The sequence below is a fragment of the Aulostomus chinensis genome, chromosome 6 (assembly GCF_037954235.1).
Source record: "Aulostomus chinensis isolate RoL2024-O1b breed Wild chromosome 6, RoL_Achi_v1.0, whole genome shotgun sequence".
In the NCBI taxonomy this organism is placed as follows: domain Eukaryota; kingdom Metazoa; phylum Chordata; class Actinopteri; order Syngnathiformes; family Aulostomidae; genus Aulostomus; species Aulostomus chinensis.
In genome coordinates this window covers 30,924,041-30,949,646 of record NC_141325.1, presented here as the reverse complement: position 1 = coordinate 30,949,646, position 25,606 = coordinate 30,924,041, and the positions used below count along the sequence as shown (strand labels likewise).

Genomic DNA, 25,606 nt, shown 5'->3' with positions numbered 1-25,606 from the left:
CGGGGCATCGATCATCTGAGGTGGCTGCCTGTTACGAAACATGCTGGGAGGAGATCTTTGAGACGAGGTCAACACGAGAGGCTTTGATTACCACCTTTGCACCACACCCACCGTTAAGAGACTAATCTGGAACAAGGGGTTTCCATTTCTGTGCTGACAGTTGTTCCTTCAATCACCTTTGTGTTCTCTGTCTGTTTTCTAATTCCTGTTTGTCTAGTATGACACAATTTGAATACGTTAGTTTTAGAATCTCAACTTCTCAGAGTCGTTGGTGTTTCTGTGAAACAATTTGGATGCACAATGGAAAGAAGGTGCACAGAAACTACCTCAAATTTGCAAAAAGATTTTACACTTGCCTGAGGTGTGTTTTGAGTTTTTTCTGACCGAGTGTTAGTGTGCTAAATGTGACATGCAAACATCCTATTTGAATAAACTTCCAAGAAGCATTAACTCATGACTGACCAGCTGTATCTGCCACTGTTGTCCTCCCAGATATTACAAGCTTCATCTTCAAAGGAGCAATAATCTCTCCGTGTGATTTCTGAATTTTCTTAGGTTGAGGACACAAGTGACCAGCGGACACTGGCGAATTTGCAAGAGCCGCTCCAAAAGGCATCAGTGACTGAAGGTCCTGAGGCAGGACGCACATCCATCGTGCTGTCTTCACCCTCCAGCCGTGAGGTACACACAGTTCGAGCGTCCCTGTTTGAGAATGTTGTGGAAAGGCACAGTGTGCTGATGGTGGATGATGGTAAACCTGTAAACAAGGCGGTGGACTCTCTCAGCAGCCCGTCCCCTAACACGGGAAATCACGAAGATGATGGAACTCTGGTGACTGCCACTTATAAGGAGCCTCTGTCTCCATCAAGTCCTCTGCGGGTGTTGCATGCCTTGGACACTGTGCATGCTGTGGAGGAGAGCAGGGCACTGAGCGAGACTGTCCCGTCCGCTCAGTGGGAGGACAAGGCCATGACGCTGCGCTCCAGACGCTCAGAGGGGAACAGACCAGCAGCAGAGAGGACTGTTTCAGCACAGCAGTCAGCCTTAATGCCAGAGCAGCAGCCTCGGTACTTGCGAGTTGGAGCTTTGCCGAAGTGGACTACTACAGGTCTCGACCAGGATGTAGGAATGGAGAAAGGGATGCTAACACAGTCACCAAGGGAAGAAGTGGCTTTGGATAAAGACAGAGACGAGCAGAGGGAAGCAGAGCCAGAGGAGGTAGCTGCAGCTCCTAAACGTTTGAAAATGCTGCAGGCTGAAGAATTGACCAAACCCAAGGCAACCTACTTTGCTTTGACAGGACAAATGCAAGTGGCAGGTTCGCTGGTAGATGGGGGAGCAGTCCCCGGGGACACTGCTGGGTCCTTCAGTGATTTCTCCATGAGGTCTGGACAAGGAAGCTCTCAAGGGAAGATTCTTCTGTGTAGGCGGAATCCATCATTAGATCAAGCTTTGCAGACCCCCCCTCAATATCAAGTTAAGGACTTGAAGATAAGCGACCACGTATCACCCAGGGAGATTCGGTCAGCATTGGATGGACATATAGCTGAAGAAATGATGGAATTAGAAAAGAAAAGAGAACCTAAAAAGGAGGCTAAGAAAGATGAGAGTGAAAAAAAAGAGCTTGAGAGGGAAAAGCAGAGACAGCTGGAGGTTGAGAAACAAGCACTTCTTGAATTTGTACGCAGAAAGGAGAGTGAGATGCAAAGAGAATGTGAAAGGCATAGACAGAAAGCGTTTGAAAGGGAGAAACAAGAATTAGAGGAGAAACAGCGTGCACTAGAAAAACAGAAACAGCGAGAGCTTGAAGCCCAGAAACTGCTAGAACTAGAGAGAGAAAAGCAAAGAGAACTGGAAAGAGAGAAACAAAGGCAACTTGAAAATGAAACAATCCAAGAATTGGAGCGACAGTGGGAACAGGAGAGATGGCGGGAGGAAGAGAGACGGCGGGAAGAAGACAGACAGAGGGAGGAAGACAGACAGAGAGAGCTGGAAAATGAGAGACTGCGTGAATATCAGCGACAGAGGGACGAAGAGAGACGGCGAGAAGAAGAGAGACAGAGAGAGCTGGAAAGGGAAAAACTGTGTGAATATGAGAGACAGAGAGAGGAAGAGAGACGGCGTGAGGAGCAGAGACAGAGGGAGGAAGAGAGGCAGAGAGAGCTGGACAAGGAGAGACAGCTACTTGAAATTCAAAAGCACAAACAGAGAATGGAAGAACTTGCGAAAATGAAGGACTTGGAGAGGAAGCGCCTGTTGGAAGTTCAGAAACAAAATCAGAGAGAGAGGGAGAGGCAACAGCTCTTAGAGCTTGAGAAGCAGAGACACAGAGAAAAGATGGAGAGAGAGGAAGCAGAGAAAATTAGACGGGTGGCAATAGAACAGGAAATGCTGAGACGGAAAGAGCTTGAAAAAGAAAGGGAAAGACAAAGAGAAATGGAGAAGGAGCGTCTGAAAGAGATGGAGAGGGAAAGACAAACAGAATTAGAAAGGGAAAGACAGAAACAGTTGGATGTTGAGAGACAAGAATTAGAAAAACAAAGGTTAAGACGAAGAGAGTTGGAGAATGAACGGCTTCAGAAGGAGGAGTTGGAGGTAATTAAAGAGATGGAGAAAAAACAAATCTGGGAGTTGGAAATGCAGAAGCACAACGAGGGGGACAGACAACACATTTTGGAGGCGGAGGAAATCAGACTGAGCGTAAAATTGGAAAAGGAGGAGGCAGAGAAGATGAGACAGATAGTCAGACAGCAAGAAGCAGAGCGGCAGCGACTGAAGGAGAAGCAGAGGAAAGAGGAGCAGGACAGGGTGAGGTTGGACTCATCTGCTCTGAGGCCTAAAGTGGTGGATCTGGATGCTGTTGTCCGAAATGACCCATGTTCCAAACCTTCCTCTCAACGCAGCGACCCTGCAGCTCGGTGGAAGGAGCCTTCACCCAGAGCTGAGGAGTCCTACAAACCTGCAATCCTGGACATAGACTCCTTCACCTCTCAAGCGCAGACCCTCCCCAGCAAAGACTTGCTTCATGTTTCCAGTATGCAAGGAGTAGACCCTAGCTTTGGGGCGAGGTTACGGCCTCCACCTGAGAGGGATGGAAGCTGGAAGGCACCACCACAGACCTCTGCTTCTGTCTCAAGTCCCGTATGGACTCAGTCTCCTCAGGACCCATGGGAGCTGTGGCCCGCCGAGACGTCTGAGCCCAGAAAACATGCCAATAAACTCAGCCCAGAACAGCTCCTGTTCAGAGAGCGCAGAGATCGAAGGCACTGGTCTGGTGGGCGAGATGAACCGCATCAACGGACTCCTTTGGCCATCCCAGATGCCAGAGGTGGTGGAGGTTCCAGCAGCCCTGCTGAAAAGCAGATCTGGTTCCTCAAAGATCCCCAGCCTCAAGACTACAGCGGAGCGGTCCGGAGCCAAAGGAGGTCCCAGGGGTCCCAGGTGAGTGGAACACTAGCACATCACCTGTTTGTCAGGAAAAAGAAACATTATGTAACACGATGGTAATTTCAAAAGCTCACAACACACCACTATATAGATTTAGTGATTTTAGTCCGTGAAAGGTTTTACTCAGTCAAGGTCAAACTGAATGAAGCCAGGATAAATGTATAACATGAGAGCGCGATGTGCAGAGAAGAGTGGCTGTGCTGTCAGCTAAAACAGGCATTTGACTCCTGGAACAAGCCTGAATGTAGATGTGAAGGTCAGTTCAAAGCGATGTACGAGCATCTCTCCAAGATGTCATGGGATGCTGCAACATACAGCAGGGTCATACTGTTCTTAGGTGGAGTACGTGGCACATGGTGTTGACCTTGGTTCTTTGTGTTGTTAGGAGCTGAACAGGATGCGTTCTCGCAGCGTGTCCCGGCGATCAGCCCCTTCCAGCAGCGCTCTGGAGAGAAGTCTGTCAAGGGTGAGGAGTCGCAGTGCCCACCGAGAGCAGGACAGTCCCAGCTGGGTAGGTCCAGCATCCACTGGTATTCAACAAGACGCAAAACCTTCTGGCAGACTCAGTACTTGATACTTCCTCAACACAGTTCAGTGGAAACGGGGAGTGGTCTGTGTTCTCGGGTGTGAGTGTGTGTAGGTTGAAGACAGTAAGTGAAATGTAGTTCACGACTGAAGCTTGACAGCTGAATGCTGCTGAGCTGAGGTAGTGATCAGTGACCGTATTGAAGCTACGTGGTCATAGACGCACCTCCACTCATCCCACGTGGTGTTCTGAGGAAGCAGTGGCTGAACACCTTCTCAGGCTGTGATTCAAGATCAGAATTGTTCAGGAGTGAGTACATGACATTGCTGCTCATTCGTCACAGGCCTGCCAGAGTGACTCAGCTGTGGTGTCACCACCACGCTCCTGTCACCGTGTGTGTTCCTCCTTCGCTCCGACCTTTAACTTTTCTGTACACACCTGCTTTTTCTTACACTCATAAGCAAGTAAAGAGAAGTTTATCTGTGTATTCTGTGTAGCTACTGCATAAAGCACAATCCTACATACTTAGCTTGCCATGTTGGTCTGTGCCACTGTGATCAGGTACGAGTACACCGCCATTTTATAGCTTGGCCAATGCAACTGTCACTTTTGTTTTGAATAGAAACCAATGGCATCAAATTTACGCCAAAAGTCCACCACATGCGTGTACTACGCTCCACCAGCGTGTACTACGCTCCACCAGCGTGTACTGCGCTCCACCAGCGTGTACTGCGCTCCACCAGCGTGTACTGCGCTCCACCAGAGTGTACTACGCTCCACCAGAGTGTACTGCGTTCCACCAGCGTGTACTGCGCTCCACCAGCGTGTACTGCGCTCCACCAGCGTGTACTGCGCTCCACCAGCGTGTACTGCGCTCCACCAGCGTGTACCACGCTGTCTGTGCTCTCATTCGTTGATCTGCTCCTGCGTGATCCAGTGACACGTTGGAAAAACCGAGCGTAGAAAAAGCACAGAAACAATCATTTGTCTGATTGGCCACTTTTCCACTGTCCCCGGCCCGTGACCCCGGTTGCTGTGGCTTCCATAACTGAAACCTGGATGTATCGAGCTAACAAGGCTGAGTCGGAGTGTGGTGAGGAAGAGTTTTACGATTTTTTTTCTTTGAAACAAGCTGCGTTTTTCCAACGTGTCACTGGATCACGCAGGAGCAGATCAACGAGCGAGCAGATCGATCACCGAGAGCACAGACAGCTGCACCTCATGCGTGCATTTGTTGATTTTGTGCCTGCAGTAAAGAGAAGCGCTCGTCGTCGTAGTACACGCTGGTGGAGCGTAGTACACGCTGGTGGAGCGTAGTACACGCTGGTGGAGCGTAGTACACGCTGGTGGAGCGTAGTACACGCTGGTGGAGCGTAGTACACGCTGGTGGAGCGTAGTACACGCTGGTGGAGCGTAGTACACGCTGGTGGAGCGTAGTACACGCTGGTGGAGAGTAGTACACGCTGGTGGAGAGTAGTACACGCTGGTGGAGCGCAGTACACGCTGGTGGAGCGCAGTACACGCTGGTGGAGCGCAGTACACGCTGGTGGTGGACTTTCGGTGTAAATTTGACGCCATAGAAATCAGCCCATTTAGTTCATTAAATGAATGTAGTAAATTACAAAGCGCTTTATCAGCTATTTGGCCTGAAAAACTTGCCACTTATTTATAAGGATGCCAGGCAATGGAGGAGGAATCTGCAGTGACTTGAAGAGGAAAATGATGGCAGAGGATTTGGTGTCCCAGAAAAGAGCAAAGAAGCCCATCTGGTAATATTTGCTGGGTGGCAGCATCCAGAGCTACCAAGAAAAGATCCACGCATCACATCTGGATCCTCTTATGTAAGACCACTGTTTCACTGTTTTCTTTATGTTATGAGGAAGGTCCCTGTCTGACTGAAATGTTGACAAAAAAAGCAGAGAAGAGTATGGAACTTTTCATCAGTCGACCTCTTTTCTTCACCATGGCTGCAGTTACATTACAGGTCTGAGTGGACTCGACTGAACTCAGACAGTTTACTGTGGTTCTTCAGTGACCAGGAGTTGAAGATCACTACCGCCATCTAGTGGTTCTGAACACTTTGTGCCTTGTGTCAGCCATGCTGGTGTGTTGACAGTGATTTCCTTTGGTTTGAGAGATTATGGCTGATGTTGAACCTGTTTGGCTTGAGAAGGCTGCAGCAGCCAGATAATTACTGTTCTACCATCAACACTCTTCCAGGGAGTGCTGTTGTTACAGCTTCAAACAGGTTTGTGCTGCTGACAAATAATGGGAAGCTGTACGATTGTTCTTTAATCTCTGTATGACAGATTTACACCATGACGACTGCCATGCAATTTTACTGCCGCCATTTGTAATTTGACTGTACCTGGCCACTGTAGACCGGCTGCAGCCGGGCCACTTCCTTCATTGTTCACCGTTCTGACCACTGAGATGAGATGCCACTCCGCATTGCACAAATATTATCACATGATCTCTGTGTTTTGTTAATTATTGTAGACAATTAGCTGTGGAATTTTTAACTCTTGAAAATAACAGACGTGGAGGATGCGCTCAGGATGAAAGTCAAAGATGACATCAGCAGCTTCTAGAAATGACGGGAGTCCCCCGGGTAGTAGCCTGCTCGGTCAGGGCAGACGAGGCTCAGATGGGAACACGTGCACTGTTCTACTGTGAGAAGGGTGTTCACAGCCCCCAATGATTTGCTGTGTTGCCAGCTGGTGTGGGATGATGCTGCATACTTGCAAGTGGCCTTGGTGCACCGGGTCATAAATGTAGATAAACTCCTTCCAAAAATGGTTGCAACTACACGGCCATCCTGCGCCACCTTAAGCTGAAAGTTAAGAGTGACGAGTTGGTTTGGATACATAACGAATGAAATGTTTTCAAATATCTTTTTCTTGTCTTTTCGACGTATGGTCCTGTTGGACCGTCAGCGTACTTCTGTGGAGAGGAACCTTTGAGCTTATTGGATGAATGTCCTTAGATTGTTTTCACGGGAGGGCGTGTCCTCAGGCACTGATGAGGTGATAGTTGTGTGGTGACATCATGGGTTTAAGTCAGAGGGTCTGAGGCTGGTGAGGGGCAGAGCAGAGATGGGCGCCGGGCTGAGAGCTGTGCTGTACATGTGGTCCTGTTGCTGGATGCCACACTGCCTCTGGGTGAGTGACCGTCAGACTCGTCCTTTTAGAGATGCTTCTGTCTTTGTGAGAGACGCAGGCGTCCTCTTACATACGTTCTGTATGGAAGAGGAGCTAAAGCTACATCTCCTCGGTGGGTGGCTGGGTTTCCTTCCACTGCTATAGACTGAATGATGATGTCAGCAGAAGCAGGAAATCAATGAGCAGCTATGAGTCACTTCCAGTTGGACGTTTAGTATCAGGAGGGAGAGGAGGAGGAGTATCAGGGAAAGGAAGAACAGTTGTCATCTTTGTTACAGGAGGCTGGAACTTTTCTTTGTGATTCTTGCTCATTTGGATTCCATTGTCAGTCAAGGCATATCCTCAGTAATAATTTGATGGAAAATGACTGGGAAAGTTTTGTGCCAAAGTAATTTTAATATGCGTGTTACTTGTGATTACATCTGTTCATTCATCTCAGTTATTAAGGGAATATGAAGCAGGATTCAGTCTGATATCCACAGTTTTTCTGTTTGATTTTTCTTGATGTCGACTGGCTCGTTAGCTCATTGACTCATGTCTCATAAATAATTATGGGAATGAAGATGTAATGTTTTTGAAATGATAGGTGCAGCTGTGTTCTCCTGAATTCAGATGTTAGTTGAATCCCATTCACCCTCGCAGTCAGAACCACGTTCTCCAGCACAGGGATCCTCAACCTTTTAGAGTCACAACCTGCCAGTGGTTTTACAGCTTTGATCGATTTGTGTGTATTCTCTCAACGCTGAGGAAACTGGGCCTGTAAAATGAGTCCATGGCCTGAAGCCTCATGGTCTTACAGGCAGATGTGAACCGGCTGTTCCAGCTGTTTAAAAATACAAAACAACCTTTCTCTTGTTGTTTTTTTCACACGACCTTTTGGATGCTCAGAAATTATCTTTAGAACCATGCATGGTTCTTGAAGAGGTGGTCATTTTCATGTTGAGGAGATTATAAGAGAAGTCTGAGGTCTTTCGCCACCTGTAGGGGGCGTAAGTGTGCAGTGATTCAGCCCAAAGCTCCGCCCCCCCGGCCCACTTTATCCTGTAGTTAACTCTTTGAAGTGAATCTTTAGTTGAGCTTCTCTGGCCCTATTTATCAGCTGTTCAGGATTCCAGTGCGTGTGTAGAGGAGTTTCCTGGTTTGTCCTGCTCTCAACTTGTTCATGACACCAGACAGTTTGAAACCAACATTCACGCGCTGGGACTGCTGGGATTTGTTTGGCTGCACTGCTGACAAACTGGTTGACGAGCACGCAGTCACACCCGTCTGTTCGTTCTCTCTTGCCTGTGTAACTCTTCTATTCATAGTGTTTTCCTTGTCATGGTCACGCTCATGTGTTCATTCCTCTCTGGTCCAGTCACTCTTCATCTCCAGCTTTCTGTTTTGAAGGAACATGCTGCCTGTTAGGAGCATCTCTCTCCTTCTGTCTATATCTCCTTCCATGCATCTGTTGTGGCGGTGACACTTAGCGTCTTGCCCTGAAATTAGAACAGGCTGAAGCAACAGAACATATGTTCCTCTCCCCTCTCCCTCCCGCTCCCTACTGGAGAACTCTCACCCTCTCTGACTCTGCTGCACACTCCCTCTCTCCACCCAGTTTCTCCTTGACCGTGAGTCTGACAGTGCTGAACACAGGCAGCAGCACGGCTGACGCATTCTCTGCTACCTGCCCGTACCTGCAGGAGAAGGGGAGGAGAGAACATTCTCTCGCTTTTCTCCTCTGGATTTGACTTCCACACCACGGTGCTCTCTCCGGTTTTGGCTATTTGGTGCACCGATGGAATACAAATGACATTTTTCTACCAGCTGGCCAGCACCATGTCTCCTGGTCAGGTAGAGAAGCCATGGGAATGTAGCCTTGTTGGATGGATAGATTTTTCAACTTTCAACCTTGGCCTTGTTTTGGAAGAAGCACATCGACTCTGTGGGAGTCCAGTCAGCTCTCACTGATCGGACAGACGTGTGCTCACCTATGAAAGTGAGGTGTCGCAGAGCTCTTTCCAAGTCCAGTTCTTATTCAGCCTTTGTTAGAAAAGGATTGTTTTCCTGAAAGCTAGCGTTGAGGATGTACTGATTACATCTGCATTTAGTAGTTGTCACTTTCTGCACTTTAAAGCAGAGAAACCTGTGGATAGACAGCACATGAGCTCCTCGCTAGTCGTATCTAGTGCTGACATAACCAACAGTAAGTGCTGCCCGTAGCGCAGCCTTAGCAGACCTGCTCGGCTGGTGGGGCAGTCGTATCATATCAAGTATCCAAATCAACATCAGAAAGCTTCACAATTCATTTAAGGCAGACAGCCTGGAGCCTTGCTGTTCTGAGGCAGTCCTGACGGCTCCTGGGGGACTGCACTGCAGAAAGACCATTTACACGCGAGACGTAGGAGAGGTTCGGTCCTGCAGCAGTCAGACTGGCTGGCGTTCTCACTGCTGCAGTGCCGTGAGCAGCAGACACAACCATCACTATCACGTCGGGCTGGCTGTCACCCTCCACACTGCTGCAGTGTCGACCTAGAGACATTGTCCCTGTCCAGAAAAAACAGACTCTGATGATCCCCTGCTACCGTGAGGGTCGCCGCTCAGTTCTGAGACTATTCTGACACAGCTGGTCTTGTGATGGAGTACGTGGGGGACAAGCTGTCAGTGGCCCACACTCAGGTGTCAGGCTGGGTGGGAAATGTCCGTCGCTCCCTTCACGGGGCGCTCAGCTTCTTATCCAGCTCAGTTGAAAGAGGAGCCAGAGGAGAGGATGGGACAGGGGACTTCAAAAGAACCCACTCCCTGCGCTCCCTGGCCTCCCGCAGCCGGGAGTCCATCCGCAGGTTCTCGCTGCGCAGCCAGCAACGCCTCTCACTACGCCGGCGCACAACACCCAACACCCCCATCGCTGTAAGACACACACAGAGTACACACATGCACCTTGTATTGTGTTACATACAACAAGACAATTCTGCCAAGATTTATGACACACACTTATTGAGGTGAATGAAATACAAGCAGAATTCAAGTGGTTTTCTGGTCTGTAATGTCACTGTTCAGCAGCCGCTACCTCCAACAATTGGGTGTGTAGCCAAACACCTCCAACATGTCAAGAACGTATGCTGCGACCTCCATGTGCTGACAAGTTTAGCCTCCGTACAGCCAGTTCTGCCTCTCTCCGTCATTCCTTTCATCACGGTGCCATCTTGTGTCATCCTTGAAGCAGCGTTCACGTTCTTTCTTTTCTTTTTAAGGAAAACAGTCGATAAGCTGGTTTTGCAGGTCATGAGGACACTAATAAAACGGAAGATTTTGCTGCCACAGGAATTTATCTCTGCATTAGTGCCAAAATGGTTAACTAGTCAGTTGGCATGACCGTTGTCGACACGTGATCGTTGCTGTTCCTCACTTGGCCTCTGCTCCGCTAACCTGTGCACAGCCTCGATGAGAACAAAGTGCCAATTTCTTACGATGTGAGGAAACTTCTGCAGAAGGAAAAAATCTGATAATTTGTGTCCTGTCACCGGCCTCCACCCTGACCTGCTCTATGCAAACAACCTCTTTAGAAATCCATGTAGGGATGTCGATGCATTGCAGTAGAGTTGTTCCTATCTTTAGGTCACACCTGTTTGCTGTGCTACACCTCATGGGTCATAACTGCTAAAGATAAGATGATGTCGTTGTGCCTCCCGCTTGTGTGAGCCTGCCTTTTGGTCCACTCACTGATGTCATTGTGGGCTTGACCGCTGGATCAGGGACCGTAAAAGCCCAGTCATGCCTGGACGGGATGGACAGTGGCCAGGTCCAGAACTGCTGGAATTGGTTTGTATGTCCAATTGTCACAGCAAAAGAACAAATTTGAGTCCAGACTTTGTTGTGCTGCAGGGCATCGTGGTGGTCTTGAAATGACTGTGTTACAGGGGCTTCTGTCACAGACACCAGAACAACTGTGAGAGAAAACAGATTCTTGATTTCTTGACAAAGTTGAGCCAAGCAGCCAGATTTATTAGCACCTTAACAGACCTCTGTAATTCAGCACTGGGTTATATTTTCCCATGTGTCTTTACAAGCACATGATGATGGATATCGACACCTAAAAATCTGCTCATAATCTCCTGTGACTTAGTGGTCATACGTTACCTCATCTCTAGACTATTTAAGCACTCTGACATGGCATTTGTGTCATATCATGTGTTGCATAAATATAAACTGGTGACTGTTTGTGTCCACCGGGCTCTGAAATCCCTCGTCTGCCTGGTGACGTGAGATGTGGTGGTGTGGGTGGCTGTTGTTTGGCAGCAGGAGTTTACGTTCAAAACCAGTTCCATCAACACAACAAGAGGGAAACTTCCTGGCTAAACGTTGATACTGTGGTTCTGCTGTCACACAGAAAGGATGAAGTGTAAAGTTCTCATTTTTAAAATTTATTTTGGTCAGGTCGCCAGCCATTAATGTAGTTGTCCCTGTTTAGCCTGCAAAATAAAATGGTATCTCTAGAGTGCTTCATCACTGAAAAAATACATCAGATTGATCTTTAGAATTGAAACACAGTGGTTTTTCTTCAATAAATACTTTTTAACATTTAATGACATAATTATCACACACACACACAAAACCAGGAACATAAAGGCCAGACTGTAAGTAGTGAGAATAATCCTGTAAGTCTCCTGATGTCAGGTTCAGAGCTCTCTGGACTCTTAAGCGTATTCCAGTTTTTACATTCTTTGGCTCCACTGTAACTAAATTCTTTGTCCAGCGTTGAACCTTCGTCTGTACGTCCCACTTATGTAACGAGAGAAGAACACAGTTGCAGGGTTGGTGTGAACAAAAAACCTCTGTCCTGCAGCAGTTTGTTGACTTGAGTTGGACTCTAGCAGGTACTGATACTGATATTGATGACTGCAGCACGCCAACCCCCACTCCTCTGAAGACAGGTTGATGAGAACAGATCAGAGACTGTCTTGCAGCTCTGATGTTGTGATTGAATGTTTTTGGCCGTTACTCATCTTTTAGAATGTTCAAGTCAGATCACATTCACAACAGCCTGGGAGGTCACAATGAGAGATGTGCGGATGACGTTTTCTTTGCCTCTCAGTTGTTTTATGTGGATTATCTGCTGCTACCGAGCCCCCTCGTTGTTCCCTTTGGCGAACCCTTGTACGCTGGATGTACGATTTGTTGATTCGCCCTGATTTCCGATCACGTGATCAGATCAGGACATCCCTTCTCACTCCATGTAACATTCACTGCATCTGCGTGTTGATGTTAGCCGTAGCCTCCCCTCTCTCTCTCCATCTCTCCGTTGTATTTCCAGTCCTGTGGAGGCACAGCAACCATCCTGTGTGAATGTTTCATCGGTCATGTGTAGCACGCCGTAATCTACATGTTATCAAGTTTCCAAGGTTCCAGCCACTTCAGCGATCATGCCTCTTTCCTTCATCCTTCCATTCATCCGCTCTTTGTTCTGTTGCTTCCTTCAACACTCCCTTCCTGTCGTCATCAAGGAACGCTGGCTAATGCTAAAGGTATTAAAAGCAGGGTTGGGGTTATAACATTCCCTCAGCCACATCTTCGGTCTGCTCCTAAAAGCAGGTCTTTTGGTCATGAATTCCCTCTTTTTCCTTTAAATATTAATAACAATGATAAAATAATGAAGTTAATCAGTATGAACTGTCGGTTCCACCATCAGGTCTTCTCTTGTGTGTTGTCGGTTCACTGCATTTTGTCACATCAGGTGTGTTCCCCTGCTGTGCTGCTTCTCCAGGAGCGTCTTGGGCCTCTGGTCACAAGGGTGTGTGGCTGTAGGAAGGGACCCATAGAATGAGTAGAACAGGTGCAGGTGTGCACGGGGTTGTAGGTTTCTTGGGTCACTCTGAAATGAATTTATGAGTTTGTGATGCTACATCTTTGGCAACACTTACTCACATTTGTGGTGCATTCAGGAACTGTTACCTGACATAAACATTCTTCGTGCGTACTGTCAGATACTCATCATAATTAATTTGGTTCTCACTCAGAATTTCTTCCCAAACTATTTTCTCAGTAGTGATTTCAGCTGAGGTGAGCTCTCTCAACAGGTGTGGGGACTGGAACGCTGGCGCTTGAAACGGAGCGTCATTCGTCTAATTAATGGTGTGAAGTGCTCAGTGTTTGCTGGTGTTCACTGTGAATCCCATTTTGAACCTTGTCAGTTGAGTGTAGTGCGCTCAGTGTACCATTGGATACAGAAGTAACTATTTTGGTGTCTTTGTTTGGGTCGGTGGGTCACTAGAGAAGGAGGCTCAAGAATGTTGTTGGATGAGTTGATTTCACCGCGGAGGCCATACTTCAGCTGTGAGTGTTGCAAGAGGCTTTTACCGTCATATCCCAGTCGGCCATCTTGAAATAGATGTTTCAGATGTCTGATGCCAAGTTTGTTTGTTTGTGTTAGTTAAGTATGATCTGTTTACGTTCTCAGTTGGTGATATAGACAGAAATCAAATATCACAATATTTTTGACCAGATACTGACTGATAGAGATATTGGAATCGCACTGACGGAGGAACGACCGTCGGTTCTTCCGCAAAATATTAATTCAGTGAAATTTTTGGATAAAAAGTCTAAGTGGATTTAATGGTTTGGTGGGTAACTGCAAATATTAGAACAGTCTGCTAAGTTCATAACCCGCCAAACACAACATTGACATGAATGCATGGTTGTTGAAATAATGGAGTCACAGACAAGCAGACTGAGATTTCTTGCATTGACTGATGGGCAGGTTGTCCTAGCAGGGGTCTTCTCTTGTGCTTTGAGACGACGGTCCTTGGTGGTCCTTGGTCCAAGTTTTGAAAACTCCTCTGTTGACTGATGCAAGTCCAGATCCCAAGTTTTTTGACATCCCAGCTTCCTCACACATGTCTCTGGTCCTGCTGTTGTCCCGTCTGCCCTGGCCTCACTGGAGCCGCGGTCAATTTCAAAGCAAACCGACATGAACTGTTGCAGTAGCTAACAGGGATCACAGCTGTTTGTAAAGGCTGTGCTGGTGCTCCACCAAGTCATGGAAAGTCAGCATGATTGCAGTTGTTCTCGCCACTAGAGCTGGACAACACATCAGCTAGACGTTAGCTAGCTAGCTATCGCTTTGGCATTAGCCTAGCCTTGCCTTGGAGCAGACGTATGCGTGCTTGTTTATTTTCGAGACATTCAGCTGGGAGTGGCCCCGTCCCATCGTTGGGACCGCCCTGTCGTGTTTTCAGCTTTGGGAAGGGAAAGAACGCGACTCCCCCAGCCAAACTCTTGGGGTGCCTACGGTTGGATTTACACCACCCACAGGCACATCGCTTTACCATTTTGTCAGAGGTCCCCAGCTGGCCAGACCTTGTTTACTCGTAACGGTTGCTGGGATGTTGCTGATTGGACAATGACCGTTTGGGGGCGGGGTTTTACAAAAGTTCAATTGAATGAAGCTCAGTCCTTTTTCCATTTACCTTCGTTTCAACCGACCACGTACGCGTTTGAAAACGTAAACAGGAAAATGAAGTCAGTGTCCACAAAACTCTGTTCGTCCCGCAGTCGACCTGAGAGAGAATATTCTTCCTCCTGATGACAATTAATTAGGTCCGCGGGACGACGGGACAGCCTTAGTTTTAACCCTTCCCGCTGTCACTGAAAATAACCGCCACTGGCTGCTTTTGTTGCTCGTGAATGTTTTTTTGGAACGAATAAACCGAAACCATCTTTATCTCCACGTAGTTGCTGAATCAGTCCAGGGCCGCTCTCCCTCAGTGTGAATCATTTGAGCCACCCTCATGGGGTTTTGAGGACAGAGCCTCCAAAGATGCGCAGATGTACCCTTTTTGCTAGCTTGCTAACTCATGTTGGCTTCACTGACCTCGTGGACATTGATAACCGACATGCCGGTGGATGTTGGGACATTGTCGGTTTGAACATGCTTTTTGGGCCAGGTTTTGCTTTGCAAGTAGAAAATGATTACATTTTAAAGAAAGGATTTGATTTATATTTTTACATATTTTTGCATAGATGAACAGAGTAAGTCAGGATCTTAGCTGAAGAGGCTTTACTTTGTAAATTTCAGCTGGACTCACAAAATCTCATTACTTTGAAAAGAAAGCAAAAGCCTGTACTCAGATGTCTGTGTGTGTCATTGTGACTACCTCGACTACCACTTGCTGTTTTTGGTGCTCTGGAAGAGGGTGAAGGGAATGGCTGACTGAATTGATGTGTTTGGTTGGGTAGATACCATCGTCTGATTCTGGCCCCGAAGAATGTTCAGCGTCGTTTACTGGCTGGAAGCAGGAAGTTTGTCATTATTTGAGGTGCTGTGGTTTGACCTGGGGTTATCAACATGAGAGGTGTGAGTGCTGTAAATCCTTGAGAAGCGGATGAACTTGAGCTGGAGCTCTTTCTCAGATGCGGGGAGTGGTACAGAACGCCATTCTTCTCACTGTTGTGTTTTCTTTGTTTTCCTGTCAAGAAAGGAATAGAAAATTAATGACATCCAGCCCTGCGTAGCTGCATCACCCAGCTCAAAATCTCTCGCTGTCTCCTGCAAATTTTGCTCATTGTATTGCTGCTTTCACATTCTCTAGAGAAAGAATGACTAAATTCACTCTGATCCACAGTCTCTGCTCTGATCTCAGGGACCCGGGTCATTACAGAACCAGGTGGACTCTGTGTCTCCGTCCAGCCCTCAGCCATCATCAGAGACAGGAGTCGTCTCTATTGTTTTTTTTGCCTATATAGGCCAGGTTTATCAGTTCATGGGTAGGCACGCCTCCATCAGCTGTGTGTGTGTGTGTGTGTGTGGGGGGGGGGGGGGTGGAGACAGTGTGTCCTCTGTACCAGCCTCATTAAAAGATGCATGGTTCAGTAGACAGCAAACACACAATCACCCACCCACCCATCTTCATCTGTGTCCCGCTCTGCCTCCATAAACCAATCACTCCACCTTTCATTACCCATCCAACCGCTGCAGGCTGACAGGAGGCGGCGATGGCTCCTCTCTAGAAGTGATGCACAACTCTTCATCGTGATGAGGTTCATACAACAGAAAGATAAGCAGCAAAAACAGATTAGCAATGTATGAACAAAACCTCACCCTCCTTCTCTCGGGGTGTGGTGGCTTGCTGTCAGGGTTGCACTGATGCTGTTGGACACACACACACACACACACACACACACACACACACAGAGTGAGCGACCTGCTCGTGATGTCTCGGGCTGCTCTCTTATATATCTCACACATCCACTAAGCATCCTTCTCTGGTGCCTTCAGGTGCAGCAGAAGCAGAGCGTCAGTGGTGAAGACGAGGGGCGGGACTCTGTAACTCCAGCATGTGAGACCGACAGCCAATATGGGACCTGGGAGACGGGGCTACGCACTGATGACAGGTACCTACACTGCACACGCCGTCTTTAATACAGTACGAGAAAAAGGAGCTTATAGATAAAAGGTAGTATTCTAATTATAGCACGGCTGCATATCCTGGCAGCTGTTGGTCTGTTGAGAACCTGCAGCTCGACTGCATCAAGCACAGTTCAGATGAGAAATGTCCAGTGATGGGTAGGTTACTGCTAATTAGTAGAAGGTACTGCTACCAGTTACCATTAACTGTGTTGCTGAGGAACAGCAAGGTGTCACTGGGAAAAGTAACTTTTGTGTTGTCATTTGGATTCTGCTCTAACTCAAGCAAACACTGTAACCGAGGGTTTCCACGTTAAATCGCCCCAAACGCTCCTCTGTCCTTCGCACAAACGCTGCGTCACACCATTCGATTGTAGGAGAGATGTGCCACAGTCTTAATGACTGATTATCATTTAATTAACGCCAGTAGACGGTGCTTACGGCGTTCATGCTGCCGTGGTACACCATCAGAGCTACAGACCACCGTTGGAGGTTTTACTGTTGTGTTGCAGTACTCCTGCACTTCAAAACCCTGGCCTTGAAAACTTTTACAGTAGCCCTTTTCACACTGCCACAAAAGCCGTGTTTTTGCCCCCCACATTGCCGGGGCGCCTGTTTTCTTCACACTGAGCGACGAGGGCTGGGGGGGGGGTCACCTCGCCAATTTACCCGGAGTGAGTTTGATCTGACCAGTTCGCCCGCTCCAACACAAAGATTCAGGGCGTGGTGATGACGTAGCCTATCCAGCGGCACATTACTAAACACGGTAGCACACAAGGGAGAAACAAGAAAACCTTCACCTGTTGGTTCCAAGTTCAAGATGCATCAAACATTTTGGAAGGCGGCCAACTGGGGAGACACTGAGACCGCGAGCTCCTCAGCCTCCGAGAAGAGGAGGTCATTCACCGGAACATTTCAGGAACGGTGACAGTCTGGCCAGGAGGGGAACGCGGCTTCCCTCACAACAAGGCACAGGTTATTTAGAAACTGAAGACTTTGGACACGCCTAGCATGTGACGTGATATCAGGATGCACCACTAGACTCCGCCTTCTGGTGCCAGCTACGGCCCCCTGGGGAGAAACTCCGGCTTGCGTTCACATTATTTATCCGGCCAAAAAGCCTGATACTCGGCTACAGCAGTTCATAGGTCTTTCAGTCTGTAAACGCCTGCTGAAACTCTTTGTTAACTCTTTGTTGACTCGGCTGCTAGAGCCGCCATGATTGTGTACAACTGTAGTCCTTTTATGAAGTGTGTACAGTTGAGCTCATTGTGACTGCCCTCCTGTGGTCAGACAGTAAAATTACAGCACATGGCCAGCAGCTCTGTGTTAAAACGAGTGTTTCTTAGTGTGGTTTTGTTGGACTGGACTAGAACGGACCAGCATCTGCTGTCTCTATGAATGACGTTGAGCGGCTCTGTCGAGCCCAGATGACCGGAGCAGCTGCACCACTCGGCTCTGAGGTTTAAAAGGCAAATCTGCAACATTGTTAGATGTCCATTTTCTCAAAGATGCCAAGAAACAGACTCCTGCCTAAATTTGCAGGGGTAAATGAATGTATTACAAACAAGAGCATTGATATGCTGAAACAAAGAACGAGATCAAAACAGGGAAAGGACTGATACTCCATCTTGTAGTGGCTGCTTCTGATGTTGAGGAGTTTGGATGACACTCCCACCACCTGAGACACACAACCTCAACAAACAGCTACAACAGAAATATGACAGTCGTTTCTGAGTAACCCAACCTTTCTGCTGTTTATGTTGCCTTTATGGTTTTTATAGTGTAACATGGCTCTGAAGCTGTCAACCCTTGTGTTCACGACACTAAGATTTTAGCGCCGTTTAAGAACAACCAAGACTTCCAGGGGAGGTGCTTGTTTGGTTACGCAGCATCAAAGACGTGGCTCCGGCTGGTTCTGTGCTCCTGTCCTCATCGGTGCTGGCGTCGGTGTCAGAACAACTCTAGTTCTTATTGGCTTTGTGATTTGATTGTGACTTTATCAGCAGCAGCCACACAGTTGTTTGACAGGTGTCTCCAAACTTCCTCAGCCTAACTCCTGCCAGTCCCAATTCAGAGAGCAGCCCCTCGTCGAGGAAGCCCACCCCCTCACACACTCCGGAGGAACATTCTGATGGCGACGTCCTGGACGTGCTGCATCCCTCGCCGTCGCCGGAGAACGAGCTGCTCTCTTTCCCTGATGTAAGTGTCAGTTGATTCTGACCCAGCGCCCGCCCCCTTCAGGGTTATTGGTTTATTTGACAATTGGACCCCATTAGTTGGTGCAGAGGCAGCAACTAATGGGGTCCATACACAAGTAATCACATTACAGAGTTAAAAACAATAGAATTCAACAACAATAACAATGAGAAAAAGAAAATGAATGATGATAAAACAAAATCATCCAAATTCACACACCGATCTCCCTCCCCCGCCCTCTTCCTCAACCCCCAAGTACCCCCACTCCTCCCCTCTGAAAGCGGAAGAGTTAGCATCAACAAATACAACGTGAAGGTTAAGCTGTGACATCAGAGGTTATCGCTTTCATTCGAAGAAACCTGTTTTTAAGAGTCTTTTGAAAGTTTTCTCTGTCAGAGATCGTTTTTAGCGCGAGAGGTCGTGAGTTCCAATGAGTGGTCGCTCGGTAAAGAACTGTTTTCTGGATTGCACTGGTTCCCAGTGTTGGAACTGGTCCTTGACGTTGTGGTGCTTGTCTTGTGGTACGAGAGTCTGTCATTAACATACACACTGGTCCAGGCTGTGTGAGTCCCACGCCCTCATGTCATCTGAGTCCCCCCAGCTCTGGGGTGTCATTGTAACTCTGGTAGAAGAAGAATAGAAAGCTGAGCCAAGCGCAGACCACTTCCTACTAAGGTGATGACCTCTGACCTGCATCGGAGTATTTGCCGTTGCCTGACACACACGTCGTTACTGCAAGTGCTGCTGTGATTGACAGTGAAATAACTTGATCAGCAGGCTCGTGTGTAGGCGTCGACATTCGTGCTGCCTTGATGGTTGAATGCGTGCGTGCAGAGGGCGGAGTCAGAGGCTGATTCACCTGAGCACATTTCCAGGTGGACTGATAAAGGGAGGGAATGTTGCTTTTAGCTTTGTAGGTATGTTTTATTCTTCTGATTTCTAATTTATTTTTATTTTTTGGTGCAAACCATTTTAGAACCCTTTTCGTACGGATCTGAAACCCAGGAATAAATGAACCTTTGGTCGTTCTTGTTGTTTTTTGTCATCGTGTCTGTCCTGTCGGATGACGACCTGCAGCGTTGGTCGACGGATGTTTCTGGACAGTTTAGCTGTTGTTAGCCGTCAGTCTCCGTTAGCCTCGAGCTAAACAGGCGTGGCTGGTGAGCCCTGGTGTCTCGTGGGCCGACTGTCTGTTCTGCTTTCGCACAAACACAGCTTTCAAAAGCAAAGTTCTGATGGATTGAATCCATTTTTTTATTGATCAAACCCCCACCCCCACCAACAAGGTCTGATAATGTTCCTCATGACTGCATTGACTCTGGTGTGTTTCCCCTGGCCGGGGTCCAGACCCCCACCACTCTTTTAGACAACAGTGCTCTCCGCTCCCGAGCCCAGCTGGGAAAGAAGCGAGCTCCGCGGACGCGACCCTCCAGAGCGGCCCGTCAGAGCGCCGTCCAGGCAGAGGGGGGGGCCTCTGAAGACTGGCTGTACAGAGACTCCACAGGTCAGAACATACAGCTTTGTTTGGTTTATGTTCTCAAGGCATGTTGTGTCTTTTGAGATGTACATGGTGATACGATCATGACGTCGGGCCGCGGCGGGAGCTGCTCCAGCAGCGTGTCTCTCTCCTGCCACATCGACCACCTGTGACCAGAGGATCCTGAGGTTTTCCCAGGCCCTCATGGAGATGCAGCTCCTCCCGGCCTGGTCCGGGTCTGAGGACCAGATACTTGTTGTCAGTGATGACAGCCCGCTATCAAGCAGCTCCTGCTCCAGCGATGATGCTGGTACCAACATTGTGGACGAATCATTGAACGAGACCAGCTGAAGGCTTGACAAGGTTCTAAAATCCGAGACAGCTTGTGATGAGTGGTAGACCACCTCTTTCTGCAGTTCACATGAAAATAAAGGATGTGTAATTCAGTCACTCACTTTTGAGGCCTCAGAAATAGAACGCTGCACCTTAACCCCGCCCACCATGACCTGGTTCCCCACAGAACGTTTGACTTGTGAAGAACACAGGTGGGATTAATAACATGAACCACAGCTGCATTTGAAGTGTGCGAGTCAGGTCTGTGGTGCTGGTGTTGCTCGTCCTCACAAATGAAACACAAGCCATTGTGTCCTCCAGAGGAGAAGGTCGAGAGGAAGAACGATGACTCCGACTCAGAGGATCAGGCCAGAGGAGGCGACGGCGGCTCTACTGCTGCCGCCCAGACACAGAGGGTGGCCCTGTTCCCCAGGATGGACCCTCTAGCTTTAAAGGTGAGTGTCTGGACTGCTGAGTACATGAATGCATCCTCTAAAACTCCTCCAGTATTCTCAAGTACAAACCATGATACATATGCAGGCTCCCTCTAGTGGTGCGTGAAGGAATCCAGAAACATGTAAAAGCACAGCGTGGAGGTGTTGTGTGTTCATTTATGCAGCGCCGATGGACGCACTTGTAGCTGAACTGTGTAACGTTGGTCAACATGGTGGCCTTGAAGTTTGAGAACCACTGGTCCAATGTTCTGTTCCTGTCGCCAGGCCCAGCTGAAGAAGAGGGGTGACTCTGACAATCAGGCTGCGGGACCCTCTCCTTCCCAGCTGTCTTGCTCCCCAAAGTCCCCCTTCCTCCCTCGGGCTGCGCGTGTGCTGCCCCCCCATGCTGGGAAAGAGAATGAGTAGGAGATTAAACCTCGTTTTAAACCTCGTCACAGGTTGTCTACTGCTTGACTCCCGGCTTTGATTTTCCTCTTTTTGCAGTGAGGAGAACTCGCCGCAGTGGCTGAGAGAGCTCAAGACCAAGAAACGCTTGAGTCAATATGAAAACGAGAGCTAAGCTAACGAGGTGAGGGTGAGCCGTCCCTCTTTCTCGCTGTTTCGAAACTAAATCAGGACTCTCATTTTTGATGCTGCTCCCTCTGTCTTCAAGGTTGCCTTAAGAGATGAATTTACAAGAAACAGAAGCCTTAAAGTTTGACCCTGGGATGAAGAGGAGGAGGAAGAGGAGGGTTCGATCTGCTGCTGCTGCTGCTGCTGCTGATGTGTGTGTTTTTGTCCTCGCTATCCAGCTGGGTCAATGTGCATGGTGCCTTTTTTAATGGAGGATGGACTCGGACAAGCAAAGATCCATTCACACTCGTACCAATGGAAGGAAGGTCTACATGTGGACGCTTTCATGGGGACCAGGAGACCTGGGAGGGGTCAGGAAACTTGTGGGACCATGGCGTGCTTCATCATGTGCTGGAGGACAACGCATCCTCGGAAAAGTGTTTAGTTTCCTGCCTTGACTAATTAGTGCAAGGCGTGTGTGTGTGTGTGTGTGTGTGTGTGTGTGTGTGTGTCAGAGGCATCTCCATATCATAGCATTTCAGACACTAAAGGTAGACGATACATCAGTGCTGAGGAGATTCCCAGCGCTGGTGAACATCTGCAGCAGTCAAGAGGAGATGCCATGTTTCTATTTTCACTGACAGAATTCGTTCGGGGGGAAACTGAAGGCATCATTAAAATCAAGGCTGTTTATTTTGATACACTAAGAGCGTCATAATTGTTACTGTATATTTTTGTCTAAATATCTATTTGTCTTTGTGGAAGTGGGATGATGGGGAACCTTGGCCATGTGATTTAGCATCTGTCAATCATGCACAGTCATTTCTCTCAGCACAAACACTCCTGAGGCTCCTGTCAGACCTTCAGCATCCACCTGAAGCCATAACGTCACGCTCCTCAATCATGTTCAAGTGGGATTTTCCAGAAAAATGTTTGTGGCGGTTATTTCTTCCCAGTTATATGCACGCACAATCTTGATATGCTCACACTGATGGGACCGGGCTGGGGGGTGTCGGGGGCTGGGGGGTCAGTGACTCCAGCAGCAGCGGGATGGTTAATTCACTCACACAAGTGACTATTTGCACCTGTTAGCCAAACGGCGCCACACGCTGCGCCCCTCCGAAGCCCCTCGATGCGCCGCAACACCCCCCCCCCCCCCCCCCCGGCCATGTCTTCTCCCGTAAGGATGCAGGTGAATGTGTAGACAGAGTCGATGTACATGTTGTTCTACTTTGTCTTAAATTTGGAGGGTTTATTTTTGATGTCTTCCTTTGTCCTTTTTTATTTGAAGGTAAAGCCGCGTGCTGCACTGTGTTGTTCTGGCCAGTGTCCTAACATGAATCAGTTCTTAATAAAAGTTACTTGACTCGAGCTGCCGTCTCTGGTGTCCAGTCAGACTTCTACTTTCATCTGTGAGGTTCATACTGGGCGGCCGCTTGAGTGTGGATGCAGCGATGGAACCAAATGTCTGAACAGGAGAGTTGTACAGGAGCCTCCGGGTCCACCTGAGGGGGAAAATCCTGAGGAAACTCCTGTGAACCTGTTTGGAGCTTTGTGCCTCCAGCTGATGCTCACTGGGCCTGCGCCTTCTTTGTAAGAGCAGAGCAGCACCTGGAGGTCCCAGTCTGCTGAGGGTCACACCTGAGGGCTCTTCAGTGAAGAGGGCGGGGCTCATGATTCGATACTACCAACCAACGTGCTACGACAACATATTTTCTGTGAGAAAATTATTTCTGCTGTGCTGTTCTGAGATACCGTCTGGTCCTCAGTTACCAGTCGGTCACCTGCAGGCTGCGGGAGCAGGTGACAACAGGTCAGCACAACGTCACCAAGCTCACCACAATTTTGTCCTTAGACTCTGAGATGTTGGTAGGCAGCAGGAGCCACAGGCTGCCGATCCCAAGCATGAAAACGTTCTCATGGAAGTCAAAGTGTTGAGTCAAAATACAAAAAAAAAATCTCATTCATTCAGAAAATCCTTTTCTCCTGTGAATTTTTAGGAAGTTTGGTGTGTGTGTGTGTGTGTGTGTGTTTGTGCTGAGTGGGGCTGTTTGCTGAATCCTCTTGGCTCTCTCTCCCGTGCCCACCCACAGTGCTCGGTGGCGGGCAGGCCGACCGGCAGCCCGGCGTGTGCCAACACAGCTGCCTATTGAGAGGCAGCGTTACGGACACAATGTGAGCGACAGACTTGCTGTATCAACAGCTCCCCCTTTTCTGCTGTTGTGGCCAGAAATAAACCATAAATAACCCCCCCTCCCTGTCCCTGCCCTCTAATGGCTCAACACCACCAAACTCCAAGTGGCACAGACAAAGAGGGACCCCAGCACTTCCTATCAGGCAAACCCAGGTAACAGCCTCCGTCTGGACGCGCTCATGGTTCAGGGCAGTGGAGCTTGGTGGGCGTCAGTGAGCAACCATGAGGAGGACGTGAATGTCCTGGGACCCGATGGATTATTTGATTTGAGTATTGCAGTTATACACACACAAAAGATGATGACTTCCTTAAGTCATGCTGTAAAGGTTAAAAGGCCAAAACGAGCTCCTGCTGTTCACTGAGCTGTCACCCTGCATGCATGTCTGTACCGGTATGTGCCTGAACACGCGTGATGGACGATGCTTTGTCTGTGTGTGTGTGCTGTTGCCAAAAAGTGGAGGAGCAGTGGATCAGGAGGATGTCGGAGCAGCAGAGTGCCCCGGAGCAGCTGGCTGCTGGGAAGAGCCAGGGTGGAGCCGGAGCCACGTACAAGGTACCGGAGCAGCACCAGAACCTGATCTGGTGCTCATGTCTGCTAGTGAATACACTCCATCATAATTCTACCCTTTTTTTGTATTTTGCTCTTAACTCTTTCTTGTCAGCATTTGTCCCAAGTGTGAACCGCTTTACCTTCATCCACCCCACCTGCCTGCTCACTAACCCCACCCATGGCCCCTCTGATCCAGGTGGTGCTGTTTGAGTTCGAGAACTTCCAGGGCTGCAAGGCGGAGTTTTCCGCAGAGTGTAAAGACGTGACGGAGAAGGGTCTGGAGAAGGTCGGCTCTGTGATCGTTGAGTCTGGACCGTAAGTGTCTCCCTCCTGGGTCCGAGATGCATTTGTAAAGCGGCGTCTCTGGCGTGTTCAATAGTCCCGTCATGTCTGACATCACCACATCTCTGCTCCTCCAGCTGGGTGGCTTATGATCGGCACGGGTTCACAGGGGAGCAGTTTGTCCTGGAGAAGGGTCAGTACCCTCGCTGGGACACTTGGACCAACAGCCAGAACAGCTACTCCCTCTTCTCTCTAAGGCCTCTCAAAGTGGTGGGTTACTCATCTGAAGGCCAAGTGCTGGGCTTGTGTTCACCTCACAAGCCTGTGCGTTCTCTCCTCTCCAGGATGGTGCTGACCACAAGCTCCACCTGTTTGAGAGTCCAGGCTTTAGTGGTAGAAAGATGGAGATAGTTGATGACGACGTGCCCAGTTTGTGGGGTTACGGTTTTCAGGATCGCGTCGCAAGCGTCAAAGCTCTTAATGGAACGTAAGACCTTCAAAGTCTTAGCTAGCAAGCACACACTCTTTAGAAGCTGGCAGTCAAATGTCACAGTCGGTGTTCTCCTTCTCCCCAGGTGGGTGGGCTACATGTTCCCAGGCTATAGGGGGCGCCAGTTCATCTTTGAACGAGGAGATTTCAAGCACTGGAATGAGTGGGACGCCCCTGCGCCACAGATCCAGTCTGTCCGACGTGTGCGGGACATGCAGTGGCACAAGAAGGGCTGTTTCACCGCTCCAGACCCGGCTCCGGCTCCAGCTCCAGCTCCTGGCCCCGGCCCCGGCCCCGACCCCGACCCCGCCCCAGCACCCCCTGCACCCCCCACCAAAGCTGGAGCCAGCTGAGCAGGACCCCCACCCCCCACCCCCACCCTCCAGCCCTCTGCCTTAACCTAACCATGGCAAACGCTGCTTGTGCTCACTGAGGAGTGCCATGTATGTGTCAGTGGCAATAAAAGTTGTTTGACCTGGAGTTGGCCGTGTTTGTTCGTGATGTTGAAGTAGCGAGCCAAAGTGGAGGTGAAGAGATGGACACGGCATTCACTGAGAT

At 48.8% G+C, this 25,606-nt stretch overlaps 2 protein-coding genes across 4 annotated transcripts in view; both read left to right on the top strand.

The window, feature by feature from the left end:
- The window catches only part of LOC147260767 (uncharacterized), a 28,208-nt gene extending 5,179 nt beyond the window's left edge, over positions 1 to 23,029 (top strand). For 2 of the 3 annotated variants that reach the window (XM_086207545.1, XM_086207544.1), the window contains exons 5-13: positions 556 to 3,441; positions 3,833 to 3,958; positions 16,388 to 16,503; positions 18,568 to 18,718; positions 20,063 to 20,219; positions 20,847 to 20,980; positions 21,245 to 21,381; positions 21,464 to 21,548; positions 21,633 to 23,029. In XM_086207545.1, the coding sequence (XP_086063671.1) occupies positions 556 to 3,441; positions 3,833 to 3,958; positions 16,388 to 16,503; positions 18,568 to 18,718; positions 20,063 to 20,219; positions 20,847 to 20,980; positions 21,245 to 21,381; positions 21,464 to 21,539 (3,783 nt within the window). In that variant the 3' untranslated portion in view covers positions 21,540 to 21,548; positions 21,633 to 23,029. Of the gene's footprint in view, positions 1 to 555; positions 3,442 to 3,832; positions 3,959 to 5,646; positions 5,802 to 16,387; positions 16,504 to 18,567; positions 18,719 to 20,062; positions 20,220 to 20,846; positions 20,981 to 21,244; positions 21,382 to 21,463; positions 21,549 to 21,632 lie in introns of those variants that run through there. The other variant, XM_086207546.1, reaches the window with a different exon arrangement.
- Positions 23,030 to 23,810: 781 nt separating this feature from the next.
- The window catches only part of LOC147260766 (beta-crystallin B3-like), a 2,019-nt gene continuing 223 nt past the window's right edge, over positions 23,811 to 25,606 (top strand). The window contains exons 1-6 of the mRNA XM_086205518.1: positions 23,811 to 23,879; positions 24,182 to 24,279; positions 24,473 to 24,591; positions 24,696 to 24,828; positions 24,903 to 25,045; positions 25,134 to 25,606. The exon at positions 25,134 to 25,606 is cut by the window's right edge and continues 223 nt beyond it. Of these exons, the coding sequence (XP_086061644.1) occupies positions 24,205 to 24,279; positions 24,473 to 24,591; positions 24,696 to 24,828; positions 24,903 to 25,045; positions 25,134 to 25,401 (738 nt within the window). The 5' untranslated portion in view covers positions 23,811 to 23,879; positions 24,182 to 24,204 and the 3' untranslated portion in view covers positions 25,402 to 25,606. The remainder of the gene's footprint in view (positions 23,880 to 24,181; positions 24,280 to 24,472; positions 24,592 to 24,695; positions 24,829 to 24,902; positions 25,046 to 25,133) is intronic.